At 60.0% G+C, this 19,506-nt stretch overlaps 1 protein-coding gene across 1 annotated transcript in view; it reads right to left on the reverse strand.

The window, feature by feature from the left end:
• The window catches only part of Dnah17 (dynein axonemal heavy chain 17), a 75,443-nt gene extending 64,414 nt beyond the window's left edge, over positions 1–11,029 (reverse strand). Inside the window, exons 1-10 of the mRNA XM_048366897.1 lie at positions 10,685–11,029; positions 9,228–9,421; positions 8,611–8,803; positions 8,391–8,490; positions 8,183–8,268; positions 7,895–8,020; positions 6,864–7,016; positions 5,187–5,273; positions 3,771–3,938; positions 3,295–3,411 (exon numbers count right to left, since the gene is read on the reverse strand). Coding sequence (XP_048222854.1) covers positions 3,295–3,411; positions 3,771–3,938; positions 5,187–5,273; positions 6,864–7,016; positions 7,895–8,020; positions 8,183–8,268; positions 8,391–8,490; positions 8,611–8,803; positions 9,228–9,421; positions 10,685–11,029 — 1,569 coding nt within the window. The remainder of the gene's footprint in view (positions 1–3,294; positions 3,412–3,770; positions 3,939–5,186; positions 5,274–6,863; positions 7,017–7,894; positions 8,021–8,182; positions 8,269–8,390; positions 8,491–8,610; positions 8,804–9,227; positions 9,422–10,684) is intronic.
• Positions 11,030–19,506: the final 8,477 nt, after the last annotated feature.

The following is a 19,506-nucleotide window of genomic DNA, read 5'->3' on the forward strand; positions in this document are numbered from 1 at the left end:
GTTTGGCATATGGAGGTGAGTGGCTAGACCTAACTTGGGACTCCTGGACTCTGGGCCTGGGGTCTAAAAACCCAGCTTCAGAATTCAGACGTGATCACAAAGAGTTGAACAGTTATAAAGTGTAGTCAGGCCTAGGGAAATCAGGCACAAGACTGCGTGTCCACAGCCAGGGCTCACAGGAGACCTCAGGGCTCTGCAGGCAAGAAGAAGCATTACTGACAGACTTGCCTTGCTCTGAAAAAGCAACGGGGGCAGAGAAGGCGGGCAAAGCGAGGAGATAGTACATGCCATGGGGTGGGAGAGAAAGGGGAGGAGGAGGAGGATGCTAGAGCAGCCTTCCTCTCGGCCTGCTTCCTGTCCATCATGAGATGAGCAGTTCCTCCTCACCGTGTCTTCCTGCCGTGTAGTTCTCCTGACCTCTGTCCCAGCAACAGGGCTGGCCAAATGGGGACCAACGCCTCTGAAACCTGGAGCTGAGTAAGTCTTTCTCTTGGTGTGTATCAGAGTGATGGAAGAACTGGCCACGCACAGCTCAGGGATCAGTGGCCATGGTGATCTAGCCTACTAATCAGAGTCAGGCTAGCCCAATTATTTTCCTATGGCTCCCCCCACTCCCTTTTATTTGTGCTGATCCTGAGAATTGAATTTGGGCCTGGGTACTATCCCTAAGTTTTTTGTTTGTTTTGTTTTGTTTTTTTGCTCAAGACTAGCACTCTTCCACTTGAGCCACAGCAACACATCTGGCTTTTTTCAGTGTTTAGTAGGAGATGAGAGTCTTAGAGGCTTTCCTGCCTGAGCTGGCTTTGAACTGGGGTCTTCAGATCTCCACCTCCTGAGTAGCTAGGGTTGCAGGCATGAGCCCCTGGTGCGGGGCTTCGCTTTGGTTTTTAACTAGAGACTCAGCCACAGGGTTTCCACATGAAGGACTGGACGGACTCAGACCCTCTGTCCCCACAGGCTTTGTTCACAGATCAAGGGGGCTGCTTGCCAGGGTCCCCGAGGAACGCGCTCCTGTGCTAGTGCCGCCTCGGTGCCCCAGCTAAAGCTTGAAGGCTCCTACGGTGTGCTGGGCCGGCCCTACGGGCACACACACAGTCTCTTGGCTGTGAGGCCGGGGTCACATAAGGACACTGGTGTTCAGCAGAAGACCAGGGAGGGATGAGCCAAGAAAGAAACCCAAAAGAAAAAAACAGCTGGCATGGGGAGGGGGGAGGGGGAGAGGGAGGGAGGAGCTTCTAGGCATGGAAGAGTTGGGAGAAGAGATCAAGGAGGGAGAGAAAGAAGAGGAGGAGGAGGGGGAGGAGGAAGAGAAGGGGAGGAGGAAGAGAAGAGGAGGAGGAAGAGAAGAGGAGGAGGAGGAGGAGGAGGAGAGGAGAGGTGGAGGAGGAGGGAGAGGAGGAGGAGGAGGAAGGGGAGAAGGGCAGCCTCTGTGGCCAGGTGACAAGTGAGCGTAAGGGATGTGAGGGCCTCTCTGGGGAGAGAGTCCCCAGACAGCAGTGACAAAGGCTCTGTGCTCGGCCACGGGCCACCGTGAGTCAGGCTCCTGACCCCTCAAGGCCACCTGTGTGTCTCTGAAATGCAGGTGTTAGCGAAGAGCCTGCCAGGCCAGCTGAGCAAGAAGCCCCCCTGGACACCTGGCTGGGCTCCTCGCCCCGCCCGCCCCGTGGGCCGCTGGTCCTCCTCCCTAAGAATCCTGCCGCTGGCTTGATTTAATGGGAGAGCCCTAACTCCTGTCTTGTTTTTGTCAGTCTTGGGGCTTGAACTCTGGGCCTGGGTGCTGTCCCTGAACTCTTCAGCTCTCGGCCAGTGCTCTACCACTTGAGCCACAGTCCCATGGACTTTCCTGCCCAGGCTGTCTTGGAATCACGATCCTCAGATCTCAGCCTCTTGAGTAGCTAGGATTACAGGTGTGAGGCGCCAGGCTGTGGTGGGGGTGGACCCCAGCCTCTGCCCCTACAGGAGCCCCTCCGCAGTGACCCCAGACTTGAAAAAGCCTGCTTTACAGTGCTCTCACAAGCATTGCCAACTGACTGCTCAGCAGGGAGGCACTGCATTCATTTGCATTCATTGATATTTTGCCTGGGGCACGGACTCACCTGACCTAAGACTTAACCCATCATTGTATTTACACAAACGCCTGTGTGTGTTAAAAGAACGCCTCAAAAGCAAAAGAACATCCTGGCTCTGCTTGGGAAGATCTTTGTGCTGAGGAGCAGGTGATTCCTGGGCCCCCAGCTCAGCCCCCAATGCCCAGCCCAGAGGGGTCTCGTCCATCTCGGTGCCCGGGCCACCCTGACCATCTTGATGGCCAAGGGGTCCCAGCCAGCTGCCCAGAAAGCTGAGCTCTGGAGGCCAGCCTAGGCAGGAAACCTCACTAGACTCCACATCTCCAAAGCCACCAGCAAAAAGCAAGGCTGGAAGTAGGGCTCGAGTGGTAGAGCACCAGCCTAAGCAGGACTGAGGTCAAATTCCAGTAGCATCAAAAAAAAGTAAAGAAAGGTCAAGAAAAGAAAGAGTTGTCAGGGAAATTTCAGGAAGCTCTGGCTCCTCACTTGGCACTGCAGATGTGGGGGGCAGCTAGCGGCGTCTCTGCCACCACAGTGCCCGTGTCCCCTCCTTTAGTCTCTGCCTCTTCTGGAGTCACCTTGGTTCCAGGAAGGGCAGGAGCGATGACAGCATCTGTCCAAGAAGGGACTGCAACTGTCCCTGGCGGCCAGACCGCCAGCCAGGCGAGGACTTCTTGAAGGCATACCGCACCCCCACACCACGACGGCCAGTCAGGCTTTACACTGTGACCGCACAGTCATGCCTCCCTTTAGTCCCTGCCCAGTTCTTCCTCTAGTTAAGTCTAAAGCTTGTCTGTACCTGGAAGGTGGGCTAGACGGCTGAAATGGACACCCCAGGGGTGTGCTGGGACTGGGCCCTGGAAAAAGCCTCCGTCCTCTGCCTCCACCTCTCCTTGTCTCTTCATCCGGTGTACTGGGGTGAGCGGTGTACCCTGCCCTGTGAACCCCCAGGAGCCGGGGCTCTGGCCTACTACACCCCAGCTCCGCCATGACCCCTGCGTCACTGTGTTTCCCCTAAGTGGAGGGGCTGGGAACCAGAGAACAGGGGATGCTCCAGACAGCTCCCAGTCTCGGGCAGGCCGTTCCTGTGGGACGAGCTCGGGGCGTCCACACAGCAGGCTGCTCCCGGCCCGGGCCCCGGGAGGCTGGCGGGGGCCCGGGGCCAGCCCCCTGTCTCCGCCGCTGACCCGGGGCGGGCGGGCTGTCCGCTGACCCTCAGCTGGCGTACCTTCGCGGAAGACTCGATGGAGTTGCAGTCGTCGAAGGCTTTGCAGAAGATCGTGGCCAGCCTCCGGTCCAGATCTTGGATCTTGGTTTCGAAGTCGGCGTAGTCATCGTCAAAACTCTTGAAAGTAAGTGGGGTGGAGTCAGCGCGCCGGGCGGGGCTGCGGTCGCCCGCACAGGCCCTGCCGGACGACGGGGCGCTGGCCGCTCGGGGAACGGCAGGGCTGCAGCGGGCTGCCCGGCAGTGGACGGCCTGCCCTCCGTGCAGGAGGCCGCGTGTGGGCTAGAACCCCAGCACCGCCAGGCCAAGGAAAGAAAAGAAACCTCTAGAAGAACGCTTGCTTGCATTGGCCCGGGCAGGGGTCCCTCTTTGCGCAGTTTCCATGACAACAGGCTAAGGTATTGGAGCTGGGTGTTCCCGCCTCCCTCCCGTTGGCTGTCTCCTGGCCGGGGTTCGCCCGCCCCAGCCGGTGGCCTCACCGAGTCTCCGGGATCCAGGGGGTCGTATTTGCACTCGGCAAAAACCTTCACGAGCTCAAAGACCTCGTCGTAAATCTGGGTCACCAAGTTCCCCAGGATGTTGCCGCGAACCCCGCCCAGTTCGATCTTCTCCAGCTTCAGGAACTCAATGGCAGTTTTATAAAGTTCCTAGAGGGTCAGGGAGAGAGGGACAGACGGACACAATACGCCCAGAGCCAAAGCCCCCGGTCCAGGGCTGGGAGTCAGCCACAGAGCTGGGTGCCGGGGGGGGGGGGGGGGGGAAATCGGCTCAGGTGTTCCCGGGCCGTAGGGAAGGACAGGAGATGTTCTGTGGTTCCCCTCCATCTCAGGAACGTGCGAAGGAGGAAAGGGACCCCGTGGACCTGGCTCTGGCCCCATGCTTGCTGAATGCAGCTCCTGATAAATCCTGCTGGCCCGCAGCCCACGCGCCCGAAGCTCTTGCCGAGCTCTGTATTTGCTGTTGCCCCGCAAGTCATCCTGTTACTAGGGGAAGTCGAAACAAGTGGCCACGGTCCCTCTGATCTGCAGTACGGACCCCACACTCTGTGTGGCGCGCGCATGCGGGTGTGCGTGCGTCTGTCTGTACGGGGGCTTGAACTAAGGACCTTAGGCTTTTCCTTAGCGTTTCTGCTCAAGGCTGGTGCTCTGTAAGCTGAGCCACCGTTCCGTTTCCGGCTTTTTGGTGGTTCATTGGAGATAAGACTCTCATCGACTTTCCTGCCCGGTCTGGCTTCAAAACTCCATGCTCAGATCTCAGCCTCCGGGCACCAACTCCTCACCCCCGTGAGGCTCCGCCAGGGCACACTGCTTCCCACTTCCTTCCCAGTGTGGCTCACCTCCTGTGCCGTCCATGGATGCGCTTCCCCGCGTTCAGACCCCACCCCCTCGCTGCTGGTCCCCAAGGCTCCTTTAGGACCTCATCTCCCTCTGGGTGCTGAGCCCGGGCCAGGCGGCACCCAGAGGCAGCGGTCCCTGTGGAGTTGGTGCGGCTCCCTGGGCATCCGCTTAGGGGCCAGAATGGACCAGCCAGCCGCGGGACCAAAGCAGACCCAGTGGCAAGCGGGGAAGTCATGCCACACACTCTACCACCCTTCTGGGTAATACACAGGGCAGGATCGGTCCGTGGAGCCCAGCCTGGCCCGGCCCTGGGTCAGGACTTTCAGGGGTGAATAAACACAGCTGCTTTAAACCTGGGGGCTCTGAGCAGCCCACCCTCACTCCTGGTCTCCCAAGTGTGGACAAGGCCCAGCCAAGCTACCTGTGAAAGTCAGTGACTCTAGCGTTGTTAGTCCCTGCAGCCTCCTGACAAGGGAGGATGCCAGGCCCGAGGCGCTGCGCCCGGCTCCCAAGAAGTTACTGTAGAGGGGGGCGGTCTGGACAGAGATCAGGGTTTACCTCAATGGTCTGGACACGGTGGAAGAAGGAATTCATTCTGGCAAACGCAAGGGAAGAAGGGAATTCCCACAGCACAGGTGGTTTATCCTTCCAAGAGAGGCAGTGAGAGAGAGAGAGAGAGAGAGAGAGAGAGAGAGAGAGAGAGAGAGAGAGGGATTGGATCATGTTTCCTTTGGACGTCTCACCTTTCTGTCCAAGTATTGTCCTTTCCCCTCCACCAGCACTCTGTGGGTGCTCTGTGGGGAGCTATGGGGGCTCTGCAGGGCTCTGTAGGGCACTATTGGGGCTCTGTGGGGCTCTGTGGGGCACTGTGGGGCTCTGTGGAGCTCTGTGGGGCACTGTGGGGCTCTGTGGGGCACTGTGGGGCTCTGTGGGGGCTCTGTGGGGCACTGTGGGGCTCTGTGGGGCACTGTGGGGCTCTGTGGGGGCTCTGTGGGGGCTCTGTGGGGCTCTGTGGGGCTCTGTGGAGCTCTGTGGGGCACTGTGGGGCTCTGTGGGGCTCTGTGGGGGCACTGTGGGGGCACTGTGGGGCACTGTGGGGCTCTGTGGGGCACTGTGGGGCTCTGTGGGGCACTGTGGGGCACTGTGGGGCTCTGTGGGGCACTGTGGGGCTCTGTGGGGGCTCTGTGGGGCACTGTGGGGCTCTGTGGGGCACTGTGGGGCTCTGTGGGGCTCTGTGGGGCTCTGTGGGGCACTGTGGGGCTCTGTGGGGCTCTGTGGGGCACTGTGGGGCACTGTGGGGCTCTGCGGGGGCTCTGCGGGGGCGCTGCGGGGGCTCTGCGGGGGCGCTGCGGGGGCTCTGCGGGGGCGCTGCGGGGGCGCTGCGGGGGCGCTGCGGGGGCGCTGCGGGGGTACTGTGTGGCTCTGTGGGGCTCTGTGGGGCACTGTGTGGCTCTGTGGGGCTCTGTGGGGCACTGTGTGGCTCTGTGGGGCTCTGTGGGGGCACTGTGGGGCTCTGTGGGGCTCTGTGGGGCACTGTGGGGCTCTGTGGGGGCTCTGTGGGGCTCTGTGGAGCACTGTGGGGCTCTGTGGGGGCACTGTGGGGCTCTGTGGGGCTCTGTGGGGCACTGTGGGGCTCTGTGGGGGCTCTGTGGGGCTCTGTGGGGCACTGTGGGGCTCTGTGGGGCTCTGTGGGGCACTGTGGGGCTCTGTGGGGCACTGTGGGGGCTCTGTGGGGCTCTGTGGGGCACTGTGGGGCTCTGTGGGGGCTCTGTGGGGGCACTGTGGGGCTCTGTGGGGCTCTGTGGGGCACTGTGGGGCACTGTGGGGCTCTGTGGGGCACTGTGGGACACTGTGGGGCTCTGTGGGGCCCTGTGGGGCACTGTGGGGCTCTGTGGGGGCTCTGTGGGGGCACTGTGGGGCTCTGTGGTGGCACTGTGGGGCTCTGTGGGGCTCTGTGGGGCACTGTGGGGCACTATTGGGGCACTGTGGGCACTGTGGGGGCTCTGTGGCGCACTGTGGGGGCTCTGTGGGGCTCTGTGGGGCACTGTGGGGCACTGTGGGGCACTATTGGGGCTCTGTGGGGCACTGTGGGGCACTGTGGGGCTCTGTGGGGGCACTGTGGGGTGCTGTGGGGGCTCTGTGTGGTGCTATGGGGGTTCTGCACTGTTCTGTGGGGGGCCATGGAACCCTGCAAGGCTCCGAGGGGTCCTGCCGGGCTCTGCAGGTCAGGAGTACCTTGAAGAAGAGCTTCATGTTGGAGCAGCAGAAGTCGTAGATGCGGAAGAGCTCCTTCAGGACGTTCACCGACAGCGAGATGCCGCTCAGGACCTCCTCGATCTCCCCCTGCAGCCCTTTCAGCACCTCGTCCGGGCTCAGGTAGTTCCGCGTCTGGGCAGGAGAGCAGGCGAATGGACATGCCAAGCTGTTCCCTGACGCCCCTCTGGGCCCCCGGGAGCCGGGATCTGCGTCCTGGGACACAGGAACTGTCCCTTGAGCCCATGCCAGTCTGGATGCCAATGCTGGGCCATTTGGGGGGCTCAGCAGCCCACCTTAGGCCCCTCACCCTATTCCGGGATGCAGCAGAACGATTTGGACTGAGGACGAGGCCCCTTGGTAGCGGCCGAGTGCACGGTGCCCTTCTGCCCCTGCTGCTGGCCACCGGCACATTTTGGCTTTCCTGTGGGTCACAGGGCCTGAACTCTGGGCCCTGGGCTCTATCTCTGAGCTTTTCTGCTCACGGCTAGCGCTGTACACTTGAGCCACAGCTCAAGGAGATACGAGTCTCATGGACTTTTCACCCAGGCTGGCTTCAAGCCACACTCCTTACATCTCAGCCTCCTGAGTAGCTAGGATGACAGGCGTGAGCCACCAGTGCCCGGCCCAAGCACGGCTTTAATATAGAAAGATGGCCCAGGTTGGGGGGCCCCTGGCTCTGCGCTGGTGGCCGCTATGCTGTAAGATAATTAGCAAGGCTGGGTGCTGTAGGAGGTGGCTCGCGGCAGGACCAGCCTTATCCTTCAAGGTGCTTGGCTAAGTCCTGAAGTGCTGGGACTCCCCAGGGACTCCCCTCCGTCCTCCCTTTCCTTTCCTTCTTCTTCCATAGACGCAGGTTGGGCAGGCCCCAGAGCTACTCTAGCAAGCCACTGGGAGGACTGGGCCTGTGCTGGGGGGCTCGAGCTTTGAGTGGCGGAGGAGTGTGGAGTTACAGAGGGAGAGATGGGGGTTGGGGGTGGCAGGGCCCTGGGAAGGGGACAGGGCAGAGTCACCATCTCGATGAGCTGGTTGCAGAACTCCTGCAGGATGACGATGACCCTGGAGGGCGTGTTGTAGTATTCGGACGTGGCCCAGATGAAGCAGATGGTGTTCAGCACCTTGGCGATGTAGGTCGGGAGCTGGGAGAGGAAAGGCCAGGGCTCGTCCAGGGCTCCCAGTCCCGCCACTCCCCAGGGCCCGCGCTGGACCTCCGGGACCTGGTGACGGCCAAACGGCCAGTGGTCCCCGGGGCCCCTCCTGAGACTCCCTCCCCGGGCGAGTGTCTCCGCAGCGCGGCGCACCGAGGTGAAGTCGGCCTGCTCCATCTCCTCCAGCGAGATGCGCAGGGGCTTCAGGTACAGGACGATGTCATTGGCTTCCTTCAGCCCTGCACGCGAGAAGAACAACGGGTACTGGTCAGAAAGCCGCGTCTGCCTGGACCCACTGCTGGGGAAGGAGCTCACAGGGGGCGGGGACACCAGGCCCGGCCCCGCCCCTCGGGGCGCTCACCTTCAGTGACGTTCATGTACACGTTCTGCAGGGCGGGCCAGTAGCAGCTCTTGGCCTTTTCCAGGATCTCGACTATCTTGTTCACTTTGGGCCTGTTCAGCTGAGGACAGAAGAAGGCCGCTTTCCTACTCGGCTCCCCGAGCTTTCGCTAAGGACCCGGGCTTGCGGCGCCCAGCCAGGGCTCCCCGGGGCCGGGGTGCAGCGCCTGGCCGCGGCCCACCTGCTCGTGGATGCACTGCAGGTTCATCAGGCGCGCGTCCCAGAACTCGAACTCCACCCGGGGCAGGGGATGCAGCCCGTCCAGCAGCGCCTGCGCCGAGTCCTTGCTCATGACGTCTCGGATCTGGTGGGACCAGTCGATGATGATGGTCTCGATGGCGTGCAGGAGCGAGTTGTCCAGGGATGAAGGGATCCTGCCGAGGACAAGGTCTGGACGAGGCTGTCTCGGTCCGGTGCTCCCGGGTGCCACTGCCCTGGGTGTCCCGAGGGGGCCCCGTCCCTTCCCCAGCAGCCTGGTGCCGACGCCCGAGCCATCGGCCGCGGGGCCACGTCGGTCCTCACAAGCCGGGCTTGTTCCAGTGGGGGCGGGGAGGGGAGAAGGCGAGGGGGGAGGGCAGAGGAAGGACGAGGATTCCCGAATGAACTTTAGGACACTTCCTCCCACCCATTCTGATCAGGGCTGCCACGTGCAAGCGTGGCAGGCGTCGTGCTCCGTGGAGGGAACTGTCTGGAGGAACGTGGGGGGTGGGGGCCACCCCCCAGGCCCGTGTGCGTGGTCAGGGCTCGGGAACTCCTCCGCCCGCCCGGGGCCGGCGGGACGCAGGCGGCACCGCCTACCCCTCCATGGACTCCAGCGTGCCGTCCAGGCTCCCCAGGTGCTCCGGGGTGGGCAGCAGCGTTTTCCCCTTGATCTTGCCGCCCATCACAAACATCTCGTTCTTGAGCTTGTGGACCTGCTTGACGATGTCCTCCGAGACCACCTGCGGCCAGCCTTCCATGTTCTCCTTCTGGTTGAGGAGAGCGTAGAGGACCTGCGGGGAGACGCACAGTTGCAGGGGGGGCCGGGCCTCCGCCCTCCATGGCTCCAGGCCTCCAGGGCTTGGAGTCCCCAACCCTGGGAGAGGCCTGCCACCCAAGCAGGAGGCACGGCAGTGGGGGTGTTTGGCTCACGGCTCCCCTGTCTTTCAGAAAGGGAGACCCCCATCTTGACTGGCAGCACCTGCACCGTGCTGAAGGCATGCGCTGTGAGCTGCCCGCAGCTGCCATGATCCAACCGGGCGCCCGCCCCTCGCCCTCACAGCTGGGGTGACTACAGGGGGCGCTAAGGGCTCTGCAGAGGCCATTCTGGGTCAGTGAGGGCAGCAGGGTGGCCCTAACCTAGCTGCGTTTATGTCCTCAAAGAGGGGGAGGGGAAGTCGGGTGCTGGCTGGCTCACGGTGTCATTCTAGCTACTCAGGAGTCAGAGAGCCAGAGGATAGTGGTTCAAAGCCAGCCTGGGAAGAAGAGTCTAGGAGAGTTCTCCAAAATAATCCGCAAAAAGCTGGAAGTGCAAGCATGGCTCAGGTGACAGAAACCCAGCCATGAGCTGAAAGCTGGGTGAGAACGTGAGCCACTGAGTTCAAGCCCCAGAACCAGTGTCCCCCCCCCACCGCCATGCCTCTCTGTCTGTCTCCCCCCCCACTCTCTCTCTCTCTCTCTCACACACACACACACATGCGCACACGCCAGAGCCCCAGAAGAAACCTCCCACACCTGACCTCAGGCTTGGGGCCTCCAGATGGGGCCTGAAGCCCGAGGTGCGGGATTGTGCCTGGCAGTGAACTGACTGAGGCTGGACACGCACCCGTGCATGATGCAAAGCTGAGCGCCCCACCCCCCCACCCACCTCCCAACCCCCCACCCCCCACCCCCTGCGCCCAGGCCCCAGCGCTCCATGCTCTGCGTCCTGCTGGGCGGCCCCTGGGCTTCACACTTGTTTTCCTTTGGATGTGCTTGGTCAGGGACCCCGAGTTCATGCGGGGGGGGGGGGGCTCTAAGCGCCCCTTGCTCAACTTCAGAGGAGGTGGGACAGCAGCGGAGGGGAAACGCCACTCCCCCCCCCCTCGCCTGGCCCGTCCCCAGCCCGACGCCCCCTGGTGCTCTCAAGAGAACGGGGCAGGTGGGGCTCCACAGACCCAGAGAGCTCCGCTGGGGCTTCTGGGCCCTGCCGGACACAGCGGGCCCCTGGGCCCCTCCCTGAACGGTGACAGAACCAAAGCCCCGCAGAGCCCCGCCCGGCCAGGCCGGGCCCGCACCTCCTCCACCGTGGCGATGAGCTGGTCCACGGGCGCGGGGCTCAGGTCCCCGTACAGGAGGTTGGTCTTGTAGTTCTCCTTGTTGATGTTCTCCCGGGTGGTCTTGAGGAAGTAGACGCCCTTGGACTTGAGGGTCTCCGGGAAGCCCAGGCTGGGTACGATGCCGCCGGCGGGATTGAGCGTCAGCAGCAGCAGCGGGATGTCCGCCTTGTCGAAGAATTCTGTGAACATGGCCAGGTTCTCCTCCGCCCCAACCAGTTTGCTCCATTTGTCTGGCTTGAACTTGAGCAGCATGGACGCGATTGTCTCCAGGTACTGGATTCTGACATCGGTTATGAACGCCATCCCGACGCCCCTCAGGGGATCCGCCCCTAGCAAGCAAGGAGACCGGGTTTGTGGGGAGCACGCTGTTCTTAGCTGCGGTGGGCTGGAGACGGAAGGGAGGCGAGGGGCCCGGTGCGCGCTCTGGCTGGACGCTCGCCCTGCCCAGCTGCGGGTCGTCCCCGTGTGGTCTCCACACGGGAGCGCCGCGTGCCATGTGCTCGTGTCAGTTGTGACCCTACATTTGCAGCTGGAACAAATGGACAGGACGCCGGAGAACAAGGAGAAGAGATGGAGGCCACTGCCAGGCAGACGATGGGTGGGAGGAGGCAAGAGGAGAGGACAGGCGAAAGGGATCAGGTCACAGACGATGCCGGGAGAGGAGGTGGATCAGATTGTAGTTCAAGGCCAGCATGGGCAAAAAGTACTTGAGATCTTATCTCAACCAACAAAAAGCTGGGCAAAGTAGTGCATGCCTGTCATCCAAGCTACACAGAAAGAGTAACTAGGAGGATTGTAGTTCTGGCTGCCTGGGCCTAAGCAAGAGATCTAAACAACTAAAGTGAAAAGGGAAGAAGGAACCTCAGCAAGAACGGCATCAGACATCTTCCTACGCCTCGTTCTGTGTGTATCTGAGGAACCTCAGCCCCCCGCGTCTCTCTCCTTCTCAGTCAGCTGCTCTTACCTCAACTTCCTGCCCTGCCAATTACTACTGGCCATCAGTGATGTGGTGTCTTGTGCCACATTTCTGATGGGAGCCCAGGAGGGCTTCTAAAGGTAGGGTCCCTGCCCCAGGCCCCCCAGGGAGGGTGTTCCCACGAGAAGCCAGTGGTGGAGGTAGGGCTTGCTCAGGTGCAGCTCAAGTGGGGGCACCAGGGAGCCGGAAAGGGGCCCAGACCCCTGACCAGCTCCAAGTGGGAACAGGGCCCTCGCAGCCCCCCAGAGCCAGGCTCCCTTCTGCCCGCAGCCCCCCCAGAGCCAGGCTCCCCTCTTCCTGTAGCACCCCCCCTCCCATGTCTCCTGCCCACTGCACCACTCATGGTCACTCACAGGCTCCACTCAAACTCCTGGTCTGGTCACGAGTGGGGTGAGCTCGCTCCCAAGAGAGGGAAGAAAATGGCTCCCAACCCTCGAGGGGCTCCAACTGCCATGGAACTTCTGGAAGTCTCCTCAGGGTTCTCATAACTCCTAGAACTTTCTCCCTGGGACTCAAGTGGGATGTGGGATCAACTGATCAACCACTGCAGGGGAAGCGTCACTGAACACACACCGTCCCTTAGCCAGAGCTTTTAGTCCACTTAACTCTGTAGGGTGACAAATGTGTGCGGCTTTACAGCTATTGTCTTAACAATAGCTCCATTTGGCCACTTCCATGTGCTCTTTCCTTTCTTACTTTCTTCTAGATTAGACCTATATTTTTTGTAGTATTGGGGTTTAAACTCAGGGCATGTTCTTGCTGGTATTCTACCACTTGAGCTTTGTTTCCAGACCAGCTTTTTTTTTGCTGGTCAGCTGGAGATGGGAGTCTGGTGGACTTTCCTGCTTGTGCTGGCTTCAAATTGTGATTCTCAGATCTCAATCTCCTGAATGGTGAATTGTTTTCAGAGTAAGTAGCTAGGATGAAAGAAATGAGCCACCAACTCACTTAGACAATTTCTGTCTCATAATCCAAGAATTAGCTTGGTTTTAATGCACTCGTGTTTATGCTCAACATCAGCCTTGACTTCCTACAGCTGAGTTAGTCATCACTTCGGCTCTTCCTGGACCATGAGGAACACTTGGGGCCCCATGTGGACTTTTGTCATTCTGTTACTGTGACTATCACTGAATGCCACAGATTGGGTCATTTATAAAGATTAGAGGTTTGTTTAGCTCACAGATCTGCTGCTATTGGTGAAGTCCAAGAGCCCAGAGGCCAACATTTGCCTGGCATCTGGTGAGGGGCTTCTGGTCCCATCCCAACATGGTGGATGCCATCTGGTGGCAGGGCAAAGGTAGTGTGCTAGATCCAGCATGCTTTCTAACAAAGCCAGTTCTGGGCTAACTCGCGACTGTATTGACCCACAAATGGACTGATCCATACACTTACAACTGTTGCATTCTGGGGAGCGAGAAAATCCAAGAAGCACTGTTAAAGGTGACAAATGAGTTTTATTAGTCAGTTTGCAACTGCCTTGCCCCGGGCTACCCCAGAGCTAGGAGCAGCTGCAGCCTCCAGGGGCGAGTTTCTTTCCTTTCTTCCTTTCCACAGGTTCTCTGAAGGCCTCTTGGTCTCCACAGGCCTCTGTTTCTTCATAGACCTCTCCCCTGTCTGAGGGACTCCACTTGCCACGTGGCTCTCCCCGGGCCTCCGCTCAGGCTTCGGGCTTTCCCGCAGGCCTCAGGCTCCGCGCCCCTCCGCAGGCCTCGGGGTCTTCTCGGCTCCGCTCGGCTCCTCGGCCCGCTCTCCCCGGGCCTCTGGCTCTCAGCAGGCCCCGGCTCTGCAGCCTGCGGCTCTCTTCCCGCCAGAGCTAGGCCGCTCCGGCCTCCATTCCCTCCTCCGGCCGCGGGCTCGGGGCTCCGGCCGCGGGCTCGGGGCTCCGGTCTCCTCCCTCCGCGGGCCCGGGGCCCCGACCGCCCTCAGGCCTGAGGGGAACCACGAGGCAGCTCCCGGGGCCTCTTCCCTTCCTCCCGGAAGTCCCGCCCTCTTATAGCCCCCAGCTGCCTGCAGGCTGGGGGTGGTGGTTCCGGCCCCCTCCACGTGGGGCGGGATCCCCTCTTCCGCTCAGCAGTGGGGCGTGGCGATGACGACAGCACGGGGCGGGGCTTCCCCCCCCCCTCCAGGTTATTACCCCGGCCACTCACCGGGTACCGCGTTGCAGCCCTGTTGGTTTTTCTTGTTTTGAGAAGGAGGCTCGTGAAAACCACAGCCGCCGTCAGGAATGTCGGTGTTGGACCACGGTGGCTGGTGATGGCGCTGAGTAGCCGGCATTCAGGTAAACTCTCAGAGCCCTGCCCGCACAGCCGCCCTCCTCCTCCTCTTCCTGTGTTTCTGAGCTTCCTCCACGCTCGCTGCCCGGTGCCGTCCTCTGGAGCCGGGCAAGGACGTGTGCCCTCGCCTCTGCTCTTCACCACTGTGACAGTGCCCAGCTGAGAAAATGGCCAAAGGAAAACAAGGAGAATTTAACTTGGAAGAGAAGTAGAGCGCCCCATGCACTGGCGGCTCACGCCCGTGATCCTAGCTACTCCGGAGGAGGAGCTTTGAGGATTGCAGTTCAAAGCCAGCCCTTGGCAGGAAAGTCCATGAGGCTTTTTTTTTCCCCAGTCCTGGGGCTTGAACTCAGGGCCTGAGCACTGTCCCTGGCTTCTTTTTGTTCAAGGCTAGCACTGGGCCACTTGAGCCACAGCGCCCCTTCTGGCCTTTTCTATATATGTGGTGCTGAGGAATCGAACCCAGGGCTTCATGTATACGAAGCGAGCATTCTACCTCAAGGCCATATTCCCAGCCCACCATGAGATTCTTATCTCCAATAAATCACAGAAAAAGCCAGAAGTGATGCTGTAGCTAGCCCAAATGGTAGAGAGCTAGCCTTGAGCAAAAGGAGCTGAGGAGCAACTGTGCCTAGGCCCAGAGTTCAAGGCCCAGGACCAGCAAAAATACAACAAAAAAGGAGTAGAGCTCTCCTCGTGATGACATGACCTGGTGCACAGAAAATCCTAAGAAACCTACAAAATGATTGTGATATAGCTCAGGAAAAAGTTCATCAAGTTTGCAGGATATACAAGCTCACCTAGGTTGTCTTCAAACTCCTAGGCTCAAGAGGTCCTTCTGGTGGCTGGGGATATGGCCTAGTGGCAAGAGTGCTTGCCTTATATACATGAAGCCCTGGGTTCGATTCCCCAGCACCACATATACAGAAAACAGGCAGGAGTGGTGCTGTGGCTCAGGTGGCAGAGTGCTAGCCTTGAGCAAAAAGAAGCCAGGGACAGTGCTCAGGCCCTGAGTCCAAGGTCCAGGACTGGCAAAAAAAAAAAAAAAAAGAGGTCCTTCTGGCTCAGCTTCCCACTAACTAGTAGGATACAAGATAGGATACAAGACCAGTATTAAAAATATCAACTGTATTTCTCTACACTGGGTTCAGAAAGCAACACCTCACTAGCTTCCTCGCTCTCCCTGGACTATTGCCTACAAGGAGAAAGTGAAATAGGCTTTGCCAGGGAGGGGGAGCGCAAATACAGTCATGATATGTGAAAACGGGTAACCAGAGGGTATGGGTGGGGTGGGGGGTATGGGTGGGGTTGGGGAAGATAGGGAAGAAGGATGAAAAGAGTGACATTGCTCAAGATGCATTATACGTACAAGCTGACAGGATGAATTGAAACCCCTTTGTACAACTGATTAAAAATGAGGCAGGAAAGTCCATGAGACTCTATCTCCAATTAATCACATACACACACACAGACACACACACACAGACACACACACACACACACACACACACAGCTGGAAGTGAAGCTGTGCTCAAGCAGTGAGCACTAGCTATAAGAGAGGGGGAAATGACCTTGGAAGGAAATGTAGCTTTCCTGACCTTGACACTTTGGCTCACAGACTATGCCTGGTCACGTGGCAACAGCTAGCCACCCAGGAGGCTGGGAAGTGTAGTTTCTACTTGACATGCACACGGCGGCTTATCTGTGGATTCTGGGAAGAGTTGTCATGTCTACCACACAGCCTAGATCCGTCCTCAGAGCACAAGGCTACCACCTGACGATCTCGTGGGTCCCCTAGACTCAGTGTTTTCAGACCTGAGGTTTCCGTCCTTCCCCAACCACCCTACGTGGCTTTCTTCCCAGGTTCATTTATCGACCTTCCAGCTGCTCGGGTGTCCAGCCGATAGCTTCCTGTCTCTCACTGTGAAACACAGGCACTCCCAATGGACCCCGTGCGGCCTGCCCCGCAGCGCCCTGCCCTGTGCTCTGGTCACAGTGACCTCCTTTCAACTCCACTGTGGAGCCTTGCCATCTGCCTAGAGTCCTCTGCACACACACTCCCATGCGTGCACACACACATGAATGCATACACACGTCCTGCCAGCTGCCCCCCCCCCCCCCGCAGGACGGCAGCTGCGTGGGGCTCTCCTGCTGTCGGGGGCCTGCGTCACGTTTCTGCAGCTGCGGCCGCTCAGGCCACAGCTGGTGCCAGTTGCTCGCCGCCTGCTTTGGACGCCCACCCCGCCGGTAAGCCTGGCCGATCTAGGATCTGGCACCGTGCCTCCCTCGCAGCAGGCTTGCAACACCTGCCACCCGCCGGCAACGGCCCTGAGAGGGCTTGCTCTGAGGACGTGGGTTGGGAAGCTTGGTCCTGGGGTCTTCTTCCCTTGGGGCCCCACGCCTGAGCCAAGGAACAGCTAGAGAAACACAAGGCCAAGGTCTGACTGTTGGGGCTCCCGCCAGGCCGCCCTGCCCAGGGGCGTCTCAGCTGAGCGTGGTAAGACGGCAGGTGTGGAAGGGAGGCAGTGGCTTTGATGCCCTCAGCCCTCGGGGCCGGGACTGGACGGCACCGATGCACGATGCTGTGTGGATCGTCGCGTCCCCCGTGAACTGCACCCTGCAGCCGTGGAGGAGGAGGGCCCAGCTCACTGCCCAGGGCTTCCGCTTTCCACGTGAGCCGGGGAGGAGGCCGGAGCAGCGTGCGCAGAGCTGAGCCCTCGAGCGGGGAGGAGGACGGGCAGAGGCCGGAGCCGGCGGCGGCAGCAGCAACAACGCCTGCTGGTCACGGCCGCCCGGGGGCCAGGACAGCTGCGAGGGCTCCGCGTCCTCCTCCCCGCCCTGCGGGACGCCCCTGCCACAAATGCCGTTACCCGCCGTTAAAGGCGATTGCAGGACAATTTTCCCCGCTGGGGAGGCTTGCCGCCAGCGGCAGCCAGGCCATCTGGGCTGCTCGGGCCCGGCCTCTTCCCGGTCGGTGTTGGCCGTGTGTCCTCCAGCCGGGGCGCGCCCTGGCCGCTGGTGTGGGCAGGAGGAGTCGGCCGAGCCGGAGCGGCCAGGCCAGCTCAGCAGGTCATTCGGCCTCCAAGATCCGGGCACTGTGGGTGGGCGGAGCCTCCAGCCTGCTCGGGGTTCCACACGTCTGAGAGCCCGAGGAGGAGAGTAGGCCGCCGTCTGCTCAAGCCAAGAAGGGTCAGGCTCCCAGGCCAGCAAGGTTCCTGTGGCTCTGCAAGATGAAAAGACCAAAGACTCCCCCCCCCCAACGGCAAGGCCCCCACAGCCTTGAGCAAGCCCCACGGAGCAGGTGCAACCCACAGCTCAGACGCTGCTCCCGTCAGCAGCTGGAGTCACCCGAGAAACTTGCAGCGCTAACGGAAGCAGAAGGGCAGAGTCAAGTGTGAAGAGTTCCCTTCGCTGCCCTCGGCCCACACGGGGGGGCGGGGGGGAAATCACTACGAAGATGAACGAGGAATTGACTGAGGGACAAACGCCCTCCAGCACACAGTCCGGAGCCAACCACAGACTTCGGAGCGACTCACAGAATTCGCCACAGGTGTTACCAAAAGTGCTGTTTGGGCTCCTTCATGGTGACCTCCCCAGAGGGCCAGGCCTTGGTGGGCTCAGAATCCTCCCAGGAAAGATCTAGCCCCCATGGGACCAGTCCTCCTCCTCCTCCTGCTGCTGCTCCCCTCCACATCTGCCCTCCACATCTGCCCTCCACATCACTACTCCTCCCATTGCCGGGGACACGGCTGGGCTTCGAGAAACCAATGTTCATAGGCACTGGGGCTCATGCCTGTCATCCTAGATACTTGGGAGGCTGAGATCGCAGCCAGGATCTCAGTTCAAAGCTAGCAGGGGAAGGAAAGCCCATGAGACTCTTATCTCTAAGGAACCAGCAAAAACCTGAATGTGGGGAGGTGGCTTAAGTGGTAGAGCACCTTGAGCAAAAAGTAAGCCTGAATGTGAGGCTCTGAGTTCAAGCCTCTGTAACAGCACAAAAAAGAACCTCCCTCTTTTAGAGTATTTAATAAACAACAATGTCTATAATAGTTCAAGCTGGCTGAAGATGCATCTCAGCTGAACATTTAGGGCTACAGGAACCCCATCCCAGCAGCCACTCTCCTGCCCGCTGCCTGCCCTGCTGAGGCCTGAACTTCCCCAGACCACTCAAGTTTAATTCACCTTCCGGGGAGAGAGGGAGAGGGCGGGAGGTGGGGAGAAAAAGGAAGGGAGAGAGGGAGAGGATCCAGGTGGCTTGAAAGCCCAGCTTCTTTGCTTTGTTTGCAAAATTCAATGCGCTTTGAAGGCACTGAGTCCGTGAAGATGAATGTGAGCTGAGGCTGGAAATGAGCTTCCCCGCTGTGGCTGGCCTCAGGCCGGTCTGTCTGTCCATCGACCCTGAGACACATGCACTGCGGCGTGATGGGCGGGTGTCTGGAGACTGAGTGCACTGTGGGCTCCCAGTGGTCCCCTCAGCACTGTGGGGTGCTGGAATCTAGGCTGGCGATTGGCTACCCAAGGCTCCAGGGTGTCCACTGTGGCGTCCTTCCTCCAGGCCTGTGTCTCTCAGAAATGGACCGGGGACCCCCCAGTTCCTACTATATTTGGTATCTTTCTTGGCTAGCTCCAGAGCAGATGAACTAGGGGTGACCAACCACTCAGTCTGCACAGGGTTGAGGGGCCCCAGGATTTGGGGTGCCCCGATTACAAGCAAGGATGTCCCAGGGCAACTGGAACTCCTTCAGTCGGTCGCCCTAAGCTGTTGCCAGTGCCTGCTCGGTAGAAAGGGCGTGCAGGAGGGGCAGGACAATGTGGGGGCTGCTTTCTGGGGCCTCCTGGGAGAACAAATTCCTGTAGAGAGGGCAGGAGGGGACTTCTGTGGACCGCCCATCTTCTAACTGGAGTAGGTTTGAGGGGCTTCCTCTAAAATCCTCAAGTTCCACAGCTGCCTCTATGTGGGGCCCGGCACCAGGTGGTCTGCGGGGCCACTGGGCAGCAGGATCTGCCCAAACCTGGCTGGGGTGGGGCAGGTCATCTGACCAGCCCAGCCCTGTGCCCGCTGATGGGCACAGCCGGTGGGGGAAGGGGCTGGGGGGAGCCGCAGGTGGGAGGGATGGGGTTGCGGAGGGAGGAGCAGCAGGTCAGGTGGAGCGGTGGCCGAGGTGAGCAAAAGCCACCAGGAAATAAACGGTACATTTGCCTGCCCAGCTCTAAGTAGAATTCCAAGTTGGGTAGCGTGTTACATAACAGTTACCTGTGTCTTTGACTAAAACTGTGGGAACAAATCAATTATTTCCTACATGAAAGGCATCTTTCACAATATATTTTTAAACTGCTACAGCTATTTATATAAAATATCCTGAATAGGCAAATGCAAAGAGAGACCGATGGTTGCCAGGGGTAGGAGAGGGCAGGAGAGAGGAAGGGAGGGGAGGGGATAGGAGGGAGGAGAGGAAGTGACAGAAGAAGATGGAGAGGGGAGGGAAAGGGAGAGAGAAAGAAAAAGGAGGGCAGGGGAGGAGAGGGGAGGG

Source organism: Perognathus longimembris, chromosome 17 (genome assembly GCF_023159225.1).
Source record: "Perognathus longimembris pacificus isolate PPM17 chromosome 17, ASM2315922v1, whole genome shotgun sequence".
Lineage (NCBI taxonomy): Eukaryota > Metazoa > Chordata > Mammalia > Rodentia > Heteromyidae > Perognathus > Perognathus longimembris.